We start from the raw sequence: 15,245 nt of genomic DNA, 5'->3' as shown, positions 1-15,245 counted from the left end.
TTTTATTACTTTTCAGCTAAGTGATGATTGGTTTCACTTGATAACATTTAATTGTTGATTTAATTGATGATTTCAAACTTTAATTTGGTTTCATTTTTACACAATTTATCATATTCATTGCAATTATTATTATTATTCAAATTATATTGTTATTATTTGTTAATTATCATATAAATGATGATAACTTGATTGCTTTTAATTGTGAACGTTAATTAGTCTCAGAAAAGCAAAAAGGAAATAGAAATGATAATAAAAAAGTGAATTTTTTATTACAAATTGTTTTTTAATTTGTTTATAATTTTTCCGTATTTCTAATCGTCTCTGATTTCAGTAGTTAATTGATTGTTTGGTTATGTAGATGAGGTTCGATTGAGATGTTATTTAATGTTAATTGTTGAATATCACGGGAATCACGGATTCCACCTAAATAGAGACCTGATAATATCTAAATAAAAGTAATAATAATTATCAAAGAAATGGAATGAAAAACAAAATCATCCACAATCAATTGATTGTTATCATTTATCATTTGTTAGTTGTTATTATTTACAATTATTGTATTACAATCAATTAACTGATCATCATTTGTATGGTTGATTAATTGTTTAAAAGATTTAAAATCTGATTAGTTTTCCAAATGATGGTGATAATGATGAACATTAACATTCATATTCATTGTAATGATGATACAATTATAGTGATAATCAGATTAATTGTTTGTTAATTGATACAAATCAAAGTTAAACAACTAAATCATTAGCTTGATTGTGTTTGCATAAAAATTTGATTTGATTTGATTTAATCCTTTTGTTTTCAATGTCATCTTGTTAATTGTTCAGGAAACGATACATCATTTTGACATCGTTAATTGTGACAACAATTAAAAGGTTAGTGTAATGAAAACCTTGAATATGTTGATGTTTTTTTCTGGTTGATTGTCAACAATTAATATAATCCAGACATTGGATTACTTAATCTCGTCAATCTATTCAAGTAACTCCATCTATCATTTGAATGATTCACAAGATCCAATTAAATGATACAATTTAACTCTGATTGTGACAATCATTGGTTGACGAAGATCAGTTTCCCACCAACCACGACAAAAGATGACATCAGTAGCCCTGAGGGGATCGTCATAGGCTCAAGTTATCATTTTTAGTGATAAACATGAGAGTATGATACCATGAGAATACTTTTGAATAGCCAGAGAAAATGTTAATTGTTTCGCAATTAGAATTGTTGGTAATGTTATGATTGATTTACTGCTAAAGAATTGATTGTTAACAATTAAATCATTCAAATGATAGATGGTGTTACTTGAGTTCAGTCCGATCAGCTGATTAAAAGTAGTTATTATTAATACTGCGTCAGAATTTCTGATTATGTTGATTAATTTTTCAACGTTTGAACCTTAACCAACAATTTAGGATAGATTAATCTCAGAAAAAAATTAGTTAACTCTCTCTCTCTCTCTCTCTCTCTCTCACTCTCTCCCTACCTCCTTTACTTTTACTGGTTGATTGTTAATTAATTGTCATAATCTCAGCAATTAAGATGAACACTGATCCGTAACAAACGAAATGGTTTCATTTTTTAATTTTGAATTGATTTAGTTACATTTAATTTGAAGATTTGCTTTCATTTGGTTTTTGTATTCATACATAGTTAATTAAATTAACTCAATGTGATTAAGATATTATGATTTACTTGACCATAATGTTAGTTCATTTTGTCTACTGAATAACTGGACAATTAAAGTATTACATGAAATGGACTATTAATTTGGAGTTGATTTAATTGGTTGGAGCTTTTTTTTCCTGATATTCTTGATTATCTGGAATGATGAAAAACTTTGATTGTTATCATTATCTGCAACAATTTATTTTAAGGCGGTTGAATTGAATTAGGAACATAATTTACTAATAACAAGCCAATTTCTGGTTAATTGCCGATGTCATGCCGTTAATAATCAGCGAAATCTTCAACTGATTGTTGAAATTAAGGAAGAGATCAAATCTCAAAATTGATTCTTTCGATATCAGACAATCATATTGGTCGATTCTCACTCATGAAAGCCAAAAATACACCAAAATTCATTATGAATAAATTGTTGATGATTAAATTGTAGACAATTAGCTGTTTGTATCACCCAAATGTAAATAAACCACTTGATCCATTGGATTTAATTGTTTCCCTCCTTGTTAATGAAGACAATTTATCAACCTCACTGAACGAAGTATATTGAGAAGCCCTTAGTAAATCCTCTGCCGATAAATGTTTAATTGGTCCAAGTGAATGATATCTTTTAATTAACCAGGTAACATGTTCCTCGTCAGTTAATTGTGTTAATTGTTGATTAAATTTACTCTGTAATCGTTTCCTCTCCTATGAACAAGATACAAATGAAAGTTAATGAAAGTGAAACTTGAACAAAAAGTAATCGCGATTAACAATTAGAGAGGAAATTAAATTGCATCTCTAATATTAAATTAACTATTCGTGACAATGAACTTGGACAGAAACATTGATTAAAATGGTAATATTAATAATCTCAATCAAATTGTAATCGATAACAAAATTGTTATCATGAAATTAATTCATTGACTTTTACAATCTCATTTCGTGTCCATGAGTAACATTTGTCTTTATTCATTACATATTATTATTTTTATCATCCTTGATCATCCTTCATGACGATCATCATGATTATCATGAATTTCAAGAGCAGAAAAAAAAGTTATATACTTTTTGCATGATAAAGTTACGCCTTAGATTCATTGGGAAATTAATCATTTCCCTGAACATTTGAGTTTCTGTTGGTTGAACTTTTTTACTTTTCCATCTGAAAACGAAACATTAATTGTAACAATTAAATCCAATCAGAGGGAATAGTAACTTAATCAACTAAATGGTAAGAGTAACAATTAGAAACAACTTCTCATAACAATTAATAATTTTACCGAAATTTTTTTTCTCGATTCTCATTGATTGTTATTCTTGTCGAGGTGATAAATTATTAATCATATTCAATGAGAAATTGAAACAATTAACTTTTGTTTTTTTTTCGTTTCATTATTGATTAAAATTTTACAACAAACAATTAATTGATTTTGACTTTTCTTGTTTTGTTTCTGAATAGTTAATTGCTCAATTGGATCAATCAATTAATCAATAAAATTTAAACACTTTCATTTTAATCAATGTTTCCGCTTCATTTTAACAGCAAAGTCATTTGAATACTAATTTAAAATTGACTTGATTGTTAAACTAATTGCTAAATAACAATTAATTGTTCATCACAGTTAATTACTCACCTGTCGCAATTTACCAGTTCTTTCAAATTCTTGTAATTGTTTAATGAATCCTTGATTCGGCGAGGCCAACAATCGAGCCGCTCGGACACATTTCAATCCCTCTTTCCAGTTAATTGTTGTAATCGACATGATGTAAGCAATTACAATTGTTACACTACGAGAAACACCAGCCAAACTGAATCAGTGACAATTAGGGAAAACAAATGACCAACAATTTAATCAGTTACTAAAGTCAAATTATTGTAAAACTTTCAATCAATATCTATGGATAAACGATCAACAATTAACCTGATTTTTTTGGGAGGAAAAATTAATTCACTTGAAAACTTATTGATTTAACAATTGTGATGAAACTGTTTTCATATTTACCTGGAGAAAAACAAAATTAACCTAAATTATTAGCAATCAACAATATAATTTAACGATAGATTTCATGTAGACATTATTACTAAATTATAGTTGATTGCTGTTTATTGATTAAACAATTTAAACCAATATATCATAATATCAATAATATTGGAGACACAAATTTCAATCGATTGTTAAATTGTTGCGAAAAGGATTAAGATGAAAGGATTGATTTCCAATGGAAAATAATTAATTATCTAATCAATATCAATATCAATACACTTCAATCATAGACAATCAGTGAATCAACAATCATGTTAATTGTTGATTGTAAGTAAATACTAATAATATAGTTTGAGACGTCAACAATCAAGAGATTGAATTTACCTTCAACAATCAACAACCACACCTTAATTGTAATCTATTATTATCATCAATGTCTATGTCAATCTCCACCCAATTTAATATGAAAGTCAATGTTAATTGTTGTTGGTTGAACAGTTTTACCTATCAAATGATTAAGTTAATTGTTACTTACCAATGGATTAAAACATTTCCACCATTGAGACGAGCTGAATGAATGAATTCATTAGTAAGACTAAAATACTGAATTAAATTCTGATCCGGTTCATCTGAGGCTTTAATACAAAGATATTTGATTGGTATCTGATTAAGAGCAAGAAAATTAGGTAACAATTAACAATCAGTTGATTGTGAAATTTTTCAAGGGAAAACAATCAACTTGCTAAACGGTTTCTCATGAAAGGAAAACATTTCCTTCATCAGATTTCAAATGCTTTATAAATAAAATGTTTTCCATTAGGATTTTTTTTCTTCATGAACTTTTATCATGAAAATCATTTAAAATCCACTCAGTTTAAAGCTTTTATCATGAAAATACATTAACAGGAAAAACTATTTCAACCTAAAAGGTGAAGATGAAACTTTATTTTCCTCAACAAAAAGACATCGATTTTTTTGTTCGATCTGATTTTTGATCTTTATTTAATTCGTCAACTGCTATTAAATTAAATTGTCCATTGTTTTGGAAATAGTGACGAAAAGTTCAATCACGGTTCGATTTAGAACTTGAATGTTATCGAGATTGATTCAGGCTTCGATTTTGTATTAGAACTTTTTTCTTCTCATAAGACTAATTCTGTTTTTTATTCCTTACATTTCTTGTATTCAAGCTCAAAGATTCTTGATTGAAGACTAATGTTCAATAGTTGATTGTTGTTCGTGAGAGAATTATGTTTAATTGTTGATTACTTACTTGATTTTGATTAGTTGACGTTGGATTATCATGGATTGAGATAATGTGTGAGATGTTATTTAATGTTAATTGTTGAACATCACGGGAATCACGGATTCCACCTAAATAGAGACCTGATAATATCTAAATAAAAGTAATAATCATTCAAAAGATCATTTGTATGGTTGATTAATTGTTTAAAAGATTTAAAATCTGATTAGTTTTCCAAATGATGGTGATAATGATGAACATTAACATTCATATTCATTGTAATGTTGATACAATTATAGTGATAATCAGATTAATTGTTTGTTAATTGATACAAATCAAAGTTAAACAACTAAATCATTAGCTTGATTGTGTTTGCATAAAAATTTGATTTGATTTGATTTAATCCTTTTGTTTTCAATGTCATCTTGTTAATTGTTCAGGAAACGATACATCATTTTGACATCGTTAATTGTAACAACAATTAAAAGGTTAGTGTAATGAAAACCTTGAATATGTTGATGTTTTTTCTGGTTGATTGTCAACAATTAATATAATCCAGACACTGGATTATTACTTAATCTTGTCAATGAATTTAATTTTGATTGTTACAATCAAAGTTTTCATTTGTTACTAGGAAACAATTTGTTTTCCTTTCAATCTCAATCAATATGGTAATTAACCTTTGCTGTTGAAACAATCAACTAAATCTATAAGTGAAAACTTTAATCGATCCATTGATTTGATTACAAAATTTTGTATCATCGTCAACAATTAAAATGTATTATTTAATAATCTGGTGAAAGTGTTTCAAAAATTGCAATTAAGTTAATTGTTGACTGACAATCAAAGGTTAAAGTCATTCAATTAACGAGAAAAAAATTAACATTGAATTTTAATTACAATGTAAATCAAGGATCATTAACCTAACGTAATCGCCAAGTGTTGATTAATTGATTGTTCATTTTTTAAATCAATAGTTAATAATTAATCTAAATGTGTAATCTGAATTGTCTAATTAGTTGGACTGGTTGAGTATTTTTTAGTTGACAATTAAACTAAAATTATGATCAGATATGTAAATTGTTTACAATCAAGTGTTAACCTTAATACCAACAATTAACTAATCAAAACCTTGAACTGTACAATTTTTAAGGTTACAATTTAGATTTGTAAATAATTATTTTGATTAATTGATTGCTTACCTTGTCCATCTTAATTGTTGGCTGAAAATTGCAAACAATCAAAGGCACTTACAAGATGATTAATATTTTTTCACTGATTAAAAATAATTAGTTAATTAAGGGAAGCTCTTTAAATGATTTAAGTTACTGTTAGTTGATTAAAAGTTAATCATTGAATCACTGATTAGTTGATTGTTGATGAGATTTCGCTTGATTATCAAGACATGTTAACATTTGATCACTAGAAAGTTGAATAAATTGTCTTGTCGAGTTTACAATTTAGTTCTAATGGTAAGAAAGTTTAAGATGTTCCGATCAATAATCAAGAGATTGCGCTGATTGTTGATCAACAATTAACATTTAATGATAATGAATATTATTCAAATTGTAACAAAAAAACTCCAACCAACAAACTCAATATAATTTACAGTTAAATCAATCGATTGGTTGACAATTAAACTTGACAATTAGCACAAATATTGTTTATTACTTTTATTTGATTAACAATCAATATGAACCTGAGAAATTAAAAATTTACAATTAACCTTTAAGTTGATTAAATTTAGTTTTAACCTAATGAATTAACCGTGAACTTAATTTTAAATTGTTTATAATCAATTTAACTTTAACCTTTCAAGGTTAATTGTTGTTTAAATGTTTGTTATAGATGAAAGTTAATTGTTAACCTCGTTAAATTGCTGGGAAAGCCTTATGATATATAAATTATTGATTATTTGTCAAAGTTAATTAATGGTTAGTGATTTTTGTAAATGATTAAATCAACAAAATCGCAAATCTTGTTAATAATTAAAGTCTTAAAACAATTAAATGGCCAAAATATATAAAAACTGATTGTTTATGATTAGTTAATTCATTCAAATAATCAACACAGAAACAACAACAACAACAACAACAATCAGTTGACTGAATTTAGTGAAATTTGTTACAATTTAAATTGTCTTGTTTTCTTTGAAATTTAGTGTCCAAATCAATAATATTAATCGTTAATCATGAATTTTAGATGTTTAATTGTTATCACTTTAATCACAATTAGTTGTGTTATCAAACAATCATCTGCTGGTCGTAAGTATTGAAAATTATACAATAAATATAATTAATTAATACAAATGTAGAAACCGATTGTGTGTTGATTGTATCGATTGATTAATTTGATTTGTTCTTGTTCCCCTTAATTGATTAATTGTTAATTGATAAAGATAAAGGTTCCAATATCCTCGTTAGTGGTGGTCATGGTGGTTGGGGCGGTTGGGGTGGATGGGACAGTGGAAGTGTCTTGATTTCCGGGGTAAATATAAATAAATATATTGATTGCTAATCATTTCCTCTTTTGTGTATCAATTGTTAATTGTTTGATATCTTTTCCTTTTTCACTGTGATTTGGGTGCACTGATTTAAATGATGTTACTAATGTTGAAAATAAAGGGTAAGAAAGGTTCATCCATTTTATCTGGACATGGTGGTACTGTTATCATGGGAGGACACAAAGGTAAAGGTTCAAATATCATCCTAAGTGATGGTGGTTGGGGTGGATCAACCATTATCTCCGGTGGTAACATTATCTCAAGCTAATGATTCTGGTGGTGATAATATTGATACTGATTTTGATTAAATGGCGGATTATGGGAAACTGTTGAAGCGGATTGAGTTGAAGATACACTTAAATTTTGTGATGATGGTAACGATGATGGTGATACGATCGGATTAACACTTGATTGTGATGTGGAATAATTTGCTTCAGGATATCGGTATTTTTTTACATTGGAAATACGATTTGTTTGATTGTTAACAGTTGATTTATTCATCATTTCCTCCATTGATGGTGGATCATTCCAGGCTTTGGCAGTTCTCCGAGCTTCATCCATTTTAATTGATCTACAGTAAAATAAGAAACAATTGATAAAACATGTAAATATAACTTATTATTTTCTCAAATTGTTACAATTTAAATAAACAAAATAAGAATAATACAATTCAATTAGAAATACAATTAACTTACACCAATTAATTTCTTTACCTGTTGTTGTCAAGAGACAGAAAGAAAATGTTGACGTTACCATTTCCATTCGGAGATGGAGCCACATTTTCATCGACAAGTGGGGAAACAAACAGCTGATTTTCTTATTCGAATCGATCATCTCTGGAATGCCCATTCGTATTGGAACTGGATTCTTTGACCTTATTAAGAAACAAGATTTTGACACGACTCCATCTAAATACTTTGAACGGAAACTGATCTTCAATGACGATGAACTTCATGAACCTTTTAACTACGATGTCGATCCGAGATATTTTCAAGAATCCTAATCTCCATTTGGAATCAAACAAACTTCTAAATTGAAGTGATCAAGATAAAACTCATTACGTCTCATTTAAAAATCATTATTTCATTTAATCTAATCATCTTAACTAATCATTGGATTAATTTTATTCTCGTTAAAAAGACTTTTTTTCTATGTATTTAATGATCAACCTGTGGCCTTAATCACAGAATTAAATTATATCAGTCCATCTAATTGATTATAAAATTTTCAATCAAATGTCTATTGAAATAATCTACCAATTAAACAACAATTAAAACTAATTAATAGCAAAACAATTCAAATTGCAAATAAAAAAAATCTCAAGAGACTCATGAAATTAGACTTAATTGTTGATCAATTTTAAAAACAATCGAAAAGGATGAAATTATAATAGTAAACAATTAACCTGAATCATCAAAATCCAATGACAATTAACAAATTAAGCGAAAAGCTTTGCACAATTACAAATTAAATTGAATGATTAACAAATTAGCCGACAATTTTAAAATGCTCAATTATCATTCACAAAACAATCAATTAATCACAAACCATTGATCAAAACTGATCAACTTTCCATATTGGATCCAAGTGGTTAACAATTAGAAATGAATCTAATTCAATCTAATTTCTCTGTAAAAAATTAACTGATTGTTCAATTTCTGTATCAAATTTGTCTCAATCAAAATAAAATAGCGCGAAAATAAAAACAGAAACAATTAAATCAAATTGTTGTTTGTTTGAAGTCATGTTCATGTTTTACTGTTTACAACAATTTAATCACTTGCAATTAAATTAGATTAATAATCGATTATTCTGATTACCAAAGTGATTAAACATTTTCTTGAGTTGATTAACAACAAAACCCGAAAAAAAAGCTTCAAGTTTCGTTAAATTGGTAACTCGAAATGTTCAACTTTCCATAGGACAATTGACAGTTGTCAGTTGGTCAGTTGACAATTAGGAAAGAAAAATCAAATCGACAAACAAAAATTCCAATTGATGATTAATATCACTTGATAACATTTAATTGTTTCTAGATTGATACAAATAAGGTTGTTGTGTTGAAGATACAAGTTGTTGTTGGGAACTTGAATTATGATTATCACAAGGATAGCGATATTTTTTCACTATATTACCCACACCTGTTGATTTGGCCATCATTTCCGCCATTGGTGGTGGATCGTTCCAGGCTTTGGCAGTTCTGTGGGCTTCGTCCATTTCAATTGAAAACAATTTAATAATAAACAAATTCAATTTGCACCAATTAAACTTTCAACTGTAGATGACAAGAGGAAATGAAGAAATAAAAAATGTTTCCTTTTAAAAAAGGAAAATGTTTTAGTTACTATTCTCACCCATAGATGGAGATGGCGATCGACTAACATGTTTGATTGACTTGTAAGTGTAAATAATGTTAATTGTTTATTTGTTTTCTAAAATCATGTCGGAATAATTTGTCACAATTAACTTTTCATTTGTAACACTTGTTGATTTGTTTTTTCTTCAATGGAAAAGGAACAATATAGAGAAAGTCGCCAAGGCTTGAAGATAAGTCATCTATGTTTTGGTATCCCGAGTTCGTTTCAAATTCAAAAGCAAAGTCAAATTCAATGTGTCAATAAAACTCTGTACGATGATACAATTAGCTCAAGAAAATAAATCAGCTGCTTATGGTGTCCTCGATCATCGTCTCGGTGAGTAAAATGATCTATTCTCTGAGAATTTCGCAAAAAATATAGATGAAACCGAAAGATCAAGTCTCTTTCGAATCACCAATTCAGAGAATCTTTTGTTTTCATTTTGGACTCTCATTGAATTGTTTTGTTTTATTTTTATCTTTTAGGTACAAGTCAAAATGGACAAAAATGTGAAACATGTGGTGATGGTTTAGCAGAATGTGTCGGTCACTTTGGTCATATTGATCTTGTTCTGCCGGTGTTTCATGTTGGATATTTTCGCTTCATCTTATCCATTTTACAGACAATTTGTAAAAGATGTGCTCGAGTCCTTCTTTCAGCTGATGATCGGATTAAATTTATGAACCACCTGAGAAAACCTGAACTTAGTTACCTGGAGAAGAAAAGTTTACACAAACAAATTTGCGATAAATGTAAAAAAGTTAAAGTCTGTTCTTTTTGTGGACTTGCAAATGGTACAGTTAAAAAGGCCGGTCTCTATAAAATCGCTCATCTTATTCCTAAGCCAACCACAGGTAGAAAGGATAAAACCGTGGAAGAAGATCTCTCAGCGGAATTGTTAAGTTTCATCGAAGAGAACAAAGAAATGGAGGAACATATTCGCCGATGTAAAGCTGAGCTTTTAGATCCACTTCGTGTACAAAATTTATTCAAAGAAATTCCAACCAACGATTATTGTTACTTGTTGATCAAAGATTTTGATCCAATTGATCTTATTCTAACCAAAATTCCAGTTCCTCCTTCATGTATACGACCATCGGTTCTCAATGAACTAGAATCAGGATCAAATGAAGATGATTTAACAATCAAATTGAGTGAGATCATTGTTGTAAATGATTTGATACAGAAAAGACGATCAAGTGGTGCAAGTATTGCAATGCTGATTGAAGTTTGGGAATTTCTTCAACTACAAATCGCCCTTTATATCAACAGTGAAACCTCAGGTATCCCCATGAATATGAGACCCAAAAAACTGGGCCGTGGACTCGTTCAACGTTTAAAAGGTAAACATGGTCGATTTCGAGGTAACCTTAGCGGTAAACGGGTTGACTTTTCATCACGAAGTGTAATTTCACCAAATCCAAATTTAAAAATCGACGAGGTCGGTGTACCCAAACATATTGCCAAAATTTTAACATTTCCAGAGAAAGTGACACCCGCTAATATAAACAAGATGAAACAATTAGTTAGAAGGGGAGCTGATGAACATCCTGGTGCTAATTTTATCGAGGACAAAAAGTCCGGTAATAAAATGTAAGTCTCGGTGTAAATTCAATCTTGAAACTTGCCGTGTAAACAATTAACTCAATTCTCTTTTCTCCCATCTGATTATAGATTTTTAAAATATGCTAACCGTAGGAAAATTGCCGCTGACCTTAAATTCGGGGATGTAATTGAAAGACACATGGACGACGGAGATGTCGTTATGTTCAACCGTCAACCCTCCCTTCATAAACTCAGTATCATGTCACATAAGGTATTCTATCAATAATCAATAAATAATCATCATCAATAAGAAGAGAAAGAAAAATTATTGATGAACTTGAAATCGATAAACATTCAACTGGGAAATATGAAAATGAACTTTTGCCTTGATGTATTCAGGCCAATTCCTTTTTTTCTCTCTCTTCTCCATGAACAGGTTTAAATATCGACTAATTGTTGATGGTTAATTTTATTCTGTTTTCTTTTTTTTTCTCTGCTGTTTTTAGGCTAAAATTCATGAACATCGAACCTTCCAGTTCAACGAGTGTGTCTGTACCCCTTACAATGCAGATTTTGACGGAGATGAGATGAATTTACATTTACTCCAAACCGAAGAGGCCAAAGCCGAAGCATATATTTTAATGGGAATCTTATCGAACATAATTACACCCAGAAATGGTGAACCACTGATCGCTGCTATACAAGATTTTATCACCGGAGGTTATTTACTTACACAAAAAGACTCATTTTTTGACCGATCCAAAACATGCCAACTAATTAGTACAATTTTAGGTGATAAACAAGGGGTATCAAAAATAACCCTTCCTCATCCATGTATATTTAAACCTAAACCCCTTTGGAGTGGTAAACAAATATTCAGTTTAATATTGAAACCATTTCGAGATGGTAAACCTGGTCTAGATTTACGAACTAAATCAAGAAATTATTCGGGTAAAAATGAAGAGTTTTGTGCAAATGATGGATGTAAGTTCGATAAACAATTTTTCCTCCTCTTCTTCCCATTCCATTATAAACAATCATAATTAATCACCATAACTTTTTTTCTCATTTACTCATCAATAGTTGTTACCATAAGAAACAGTCAACTCCTTTGTGGTACCATGGATAAGGCTACTCTTGGTTCCGGAAGTAAAACCAATGTATTTTATATAATGTTGCGGGATCTTAGCCCATCCGAGGCTGGTATGGCCATGTGGAGATTAGCTCGTGTTACAAGTTATTACCTTGCTAATCATGGTTTCTCCCTTGGATTAGAAGATGTTACACCCACTGAGCTTTTACTTTCATCTAAAAAAAATTTACTAACAACAGGATATCGTAAAGTAAATGAATACATTTCTGATCTACGAGATGGTAAACTTGAACGATTACCTGGACAATCTGATGAGGCAACACTGGAATCAATGATACTTAAAGAATTATCTGTTATTCGTGATCATGCTGGTAAAAGTTGTCTCAGAGAATTATCATCAACCAATGCAGCCTTAATCATGGCGATGTCAGGATCAAAAGGATCACTTATCAATGTATCACAAATGGTTGCCTGTGTTGGTCAGCAAGCGATTAGAGGTGGACGAGTACCTGATGGATTTGGAGGTAGATCACTGCCACATTTTGGTTATAAGGATAAATCGCCTTTGGCTAAAGGATTTGTTGAGAATAGTTTTTATTCTGGACTAACGGTTACCGAATTTTTTTTCCACACAATGGCCGGTCGTGAGGGTTTACTGGACACTGCGGTAAAAACTGCTGAAACTGGTTACATGCAGAGACGATTAGTTAAAGCATTGGAAGATCTTGTCTCCCATTATGATGGATCAGTACGTAATTCTCGTGGAGAGGTAATCCAATTTATCTATGGAGATGATTCCCTTGATCCAGCTTGCATGGAGGATAATGATAAGCCTGTTAATTTTGATCGGATGATGTTACATGTGTCAACAACTCACCCGAATGATACTGAACCCTCACTTGATCCAGAAACTATTGTATCCAAGTCGAGAGAGCAAATTGATCGTTGGTCAAACAATATCTCGAACTCATTTAAAAATGAATTAACATTTTATATCAAAGAATTGGCCACCAAATTGGTTAATTTTCGTATGCAATTTAAACGGGAAGTTTATGATCAAGTTTATGGTCAAGTTGGTCGATTAACGGAAACTCAATTAATGCAATTTCTGGCCTGCTGTGAAGATAAATATCTTCGTGCCAAATTAGAACCGGGAACCGCTGTTGGTGCAATTTGTGCTCAATCTATTGGTGAACCTGCCACTCAGATGACACTTAAAACTTTTCACTTTGCTGGTGTTGCTTCAATGAATATTACTCAAGGTGTCCCTCGAATCAAAGAGTTAATTAATGCCAATAAAACAATTTCAACGCCCGTTATTCGTGCAGCATTGTTAGACCCTAAGAACGGCGAGGAGGCTCGAGCTGTGAAAATGAGACTCGAGAAAACAACTTTAGGTCAAATTTGCGAATTTATCGAAGAAGTCATTTTACCTGATGATTGTTTCATTCTCATAAAACTTTACATTGACAGGATTAAATTATTAAAGGTAAACATATGCTCATACAGAATTAGAATCATTAAGTTTATCAAAAATTAATGTTAATATTTGATTTATTTCCTTTTCCTTTTCCAGCTCGAGGTTGACGTACATTTGATTTCAATGATTCTCACTAGAACTCTTAAGATTCAATCTCATCGTATCAAAATTCATGGTCGTAATTTGATTCAAGTTTATTCCAGTTCACCATCTGAATTATGGCAATTACGTGAATCAATTTGTGGAGTTGTGGTGAAAGGAATACCCACCTTGAAACGAGCTGCTATTCGTATCGAAGGTGAAAACATGAATTCTAAACATTATTTGATGATTGAAGGTGAAGGACTTCGAGATGTGATGGCTACTTATGGGGTAGATCCAAGGCATTCCTATTCAAACAATGTCATGGAAATTGCCGCTTGTCTTGGAATCGAAGCTGCTCGAGCTGCGATAATTAAAGAAATTAAAGTTACTATGGAAAATCACGGTATTAGTATCGATTCTCGTCATCTTAAGCTTCTTGCCGATACTATGACCTATCGAGGGGAAGTCTTGGGAATTACAAGGTTCGGTCTTGCAAAGATGAAAGAATCGGCTCTTATGCTCGCATCGGTAATCATCATTTTCTTCATTTATACTAACTTTTCATTATCGTTTCTCTCTTAAATATCAATCATTGATTGTTTTTCTTTTCTATTTTGTTTATTTAGTTCGAGAAAACAGCTGATCATTTGTTCGATGCCGCTTATTTTAGTCAAGAAGATCCGATTCTTGGTGTGTCCGAATCGATCATCTCTGGAATGCCCATTCGTATTGGAACTGGATTCTTTGACCTTATTAAGAAACAAGATTTTGACACGACTCCATCTAAATACTTTGAACGGAAACTGATCTTCAATGACGATGAACTTCATGAACCTTTTAACTACGATGTCGATCCGAGATATTTTCAAGAATCCTAATCTCCATTTGGAATCAAACAAACTTCTAAATTGAAGTGATCAAGATAAAACTCATTACGTCTCATTTAAAAATCATTATTTCATTTAATCTAATCATCTTAACTAATCATTGGATTAATTTTATTCTCGTTAAAAAGTCTTTTTTTTCTATGTATTTAATGATCAACCTGTGGCCTTAATCACAGAATTAAATTATTTCAGTCCATCTAATTGATTATAAAATTTTCAATCAAATGTCTATTGAAATAATCTACCAATTAAACAACAATTAAAACTAATGAATAGCAAAACAATTCAAATTGCAAATAAAAAAAAATCTCAAGAGACTCATGAAATTAGACTTAAATTGTTGATCAATCTGAAAAACAATCGAAAAGGATGAAATTATAATAGT

The 15,245-nt window shown here is 30.2% G+C and overlaps 3 protein-coding genes across 3 annotated transcripts; 2 read left to right on the top strand and 1 right to left on the bottom strand.

Moving 5' to 3' along the window:
• Positions 1-1,554: 1,554 nt before the first annotated feature.
• LOC128389864 (dual specificity protein phosphatase 22-B-like) lies at positions 1,555-6,536 on the bottom strand. The gene is made up of 5 exons (XM_053349503.1): positions 6,114-6,536; positions 4,942-5,064; positions 4,204-4,331; positions 3,318-3,492; positions 1,555-2,388 (listed from the first exon to the last, which is right to left on the bottom strand). The coding sequence occupies exons 1-5, from the start codon at positions 6,120-6,122 to the stop codon at positions 2,149-2,151; spliced, it is 675 nt and encodes a 224-aa protein (XP_053205478.1). The 5' UTR covers positions 6,123-6,536; the 3' UTR covers positions 1,555-2,148.
• A 498-nt stretch (positions 6,537-7,034) lies between these two features.
• LOC128389865 (eggshell protein 2A-like) lies at positions 7,035-8,083 on the top strand. The gene is made up of 3 exons (XM_053349504.1): positions 7,035-7,175; positions 7,310-7,398; positions 7,536-8,083. Exons 1-3 carry the CDS (start codon positions 7,103-7,105, stop codon positions 7,680-7,682), a joined length of 309 nt encoding a protein of 102 aa, XP_053205479.1. The 5' UTR covers positions 7,035-7,102; the 3' UTR covers positions 7,683-8,083.
• A 1,731-nt stretch (positions 8,084-9,814) lies between these two features.
• LOC128389860 (DNA-directed RNA polymerase III subunit RPC1-like) lies at positions 9,815-15,061 on the top strand. The gene is given in 8 exon segments (XM_053349501.1): positions 9,815-10,051; positions 10,053-10,107; positions 10,257-11,364; positions 11,446-11,587; positions 11,823-12,300; positions 12,400-13,898; positions 13,986-14,501; positions 14,600-15,061. Coding segments are annotated over 8 exon segments (4,182 nt in total). The 5' UTR covers positions 9,815-9,919; the 3' UTR covers positions 14,852-15,061.
• The last annotated feature ends 184 nt before the right edge of the window (positions 15,062-15,245 follow it).

This window comes from Panonychus citri, unplaced genomic scaffold (assembly GCF_014898815.1).
Source record: "Panonychus citri isolate SS breed McGregor unplaced genomic scaffold, ASM1489881v1 Contig00111, whole genome shotgun sequence".
Classification (NCBI taxonomy): domain Eukaryota; kingdom Metazoa; phylum Arthropoda; class Arachnida; order Trombidiformes; family Tetranychidae; genus Panonychus; species Panonychus citri.
Note: the sequence above shows the minus strand (reverse complement) of the source record. Positions and strands in the feature narration are given on the sequence as shown.

Excerpts from the sequence above, each read along its gene's own strand:
- LOC128389864 (XM_053349503.1), bottom strand. Across the intron at positions 3,493-4,203 it reads GGAAATGTTTTAATCCATTG|TTTGGCTGGTGTTTCTCGTA; the intron begins GTAAGTAACAAT and ends TCACTGATTCAG. Across the intron at positions 2,389-3,317 it reads GAACTGGTAAATTGCGACAG|GAGAGGAAACGATTACAGAG; the intron begins GTGAGTAATTAA and ends TCTTGTTCATAG.
- LOC128389865 (XM_053349504.1), top strand. The coding sequence starts at position 7,103 with ATGAATTTTAGATGTTTAATTGTTATCACTTTAATCACAATTAGTTGT. Across the intron at positions 7,176-7,309 it reads CAAACAATCATCTGCTGGTC|ATAAAGGTTCCAATATCCTC; the intron begins GTAAGTATTGAA and ends TAATTGATAAAG. Across the intron at positions 7,399-7,535 it reads GAAGTGTCTTGATTTCCGGG|GGTAAGAAAGGTTCATCCAT; the intron begins GTAAATATAAAT and ends TTGAAAATAAAG.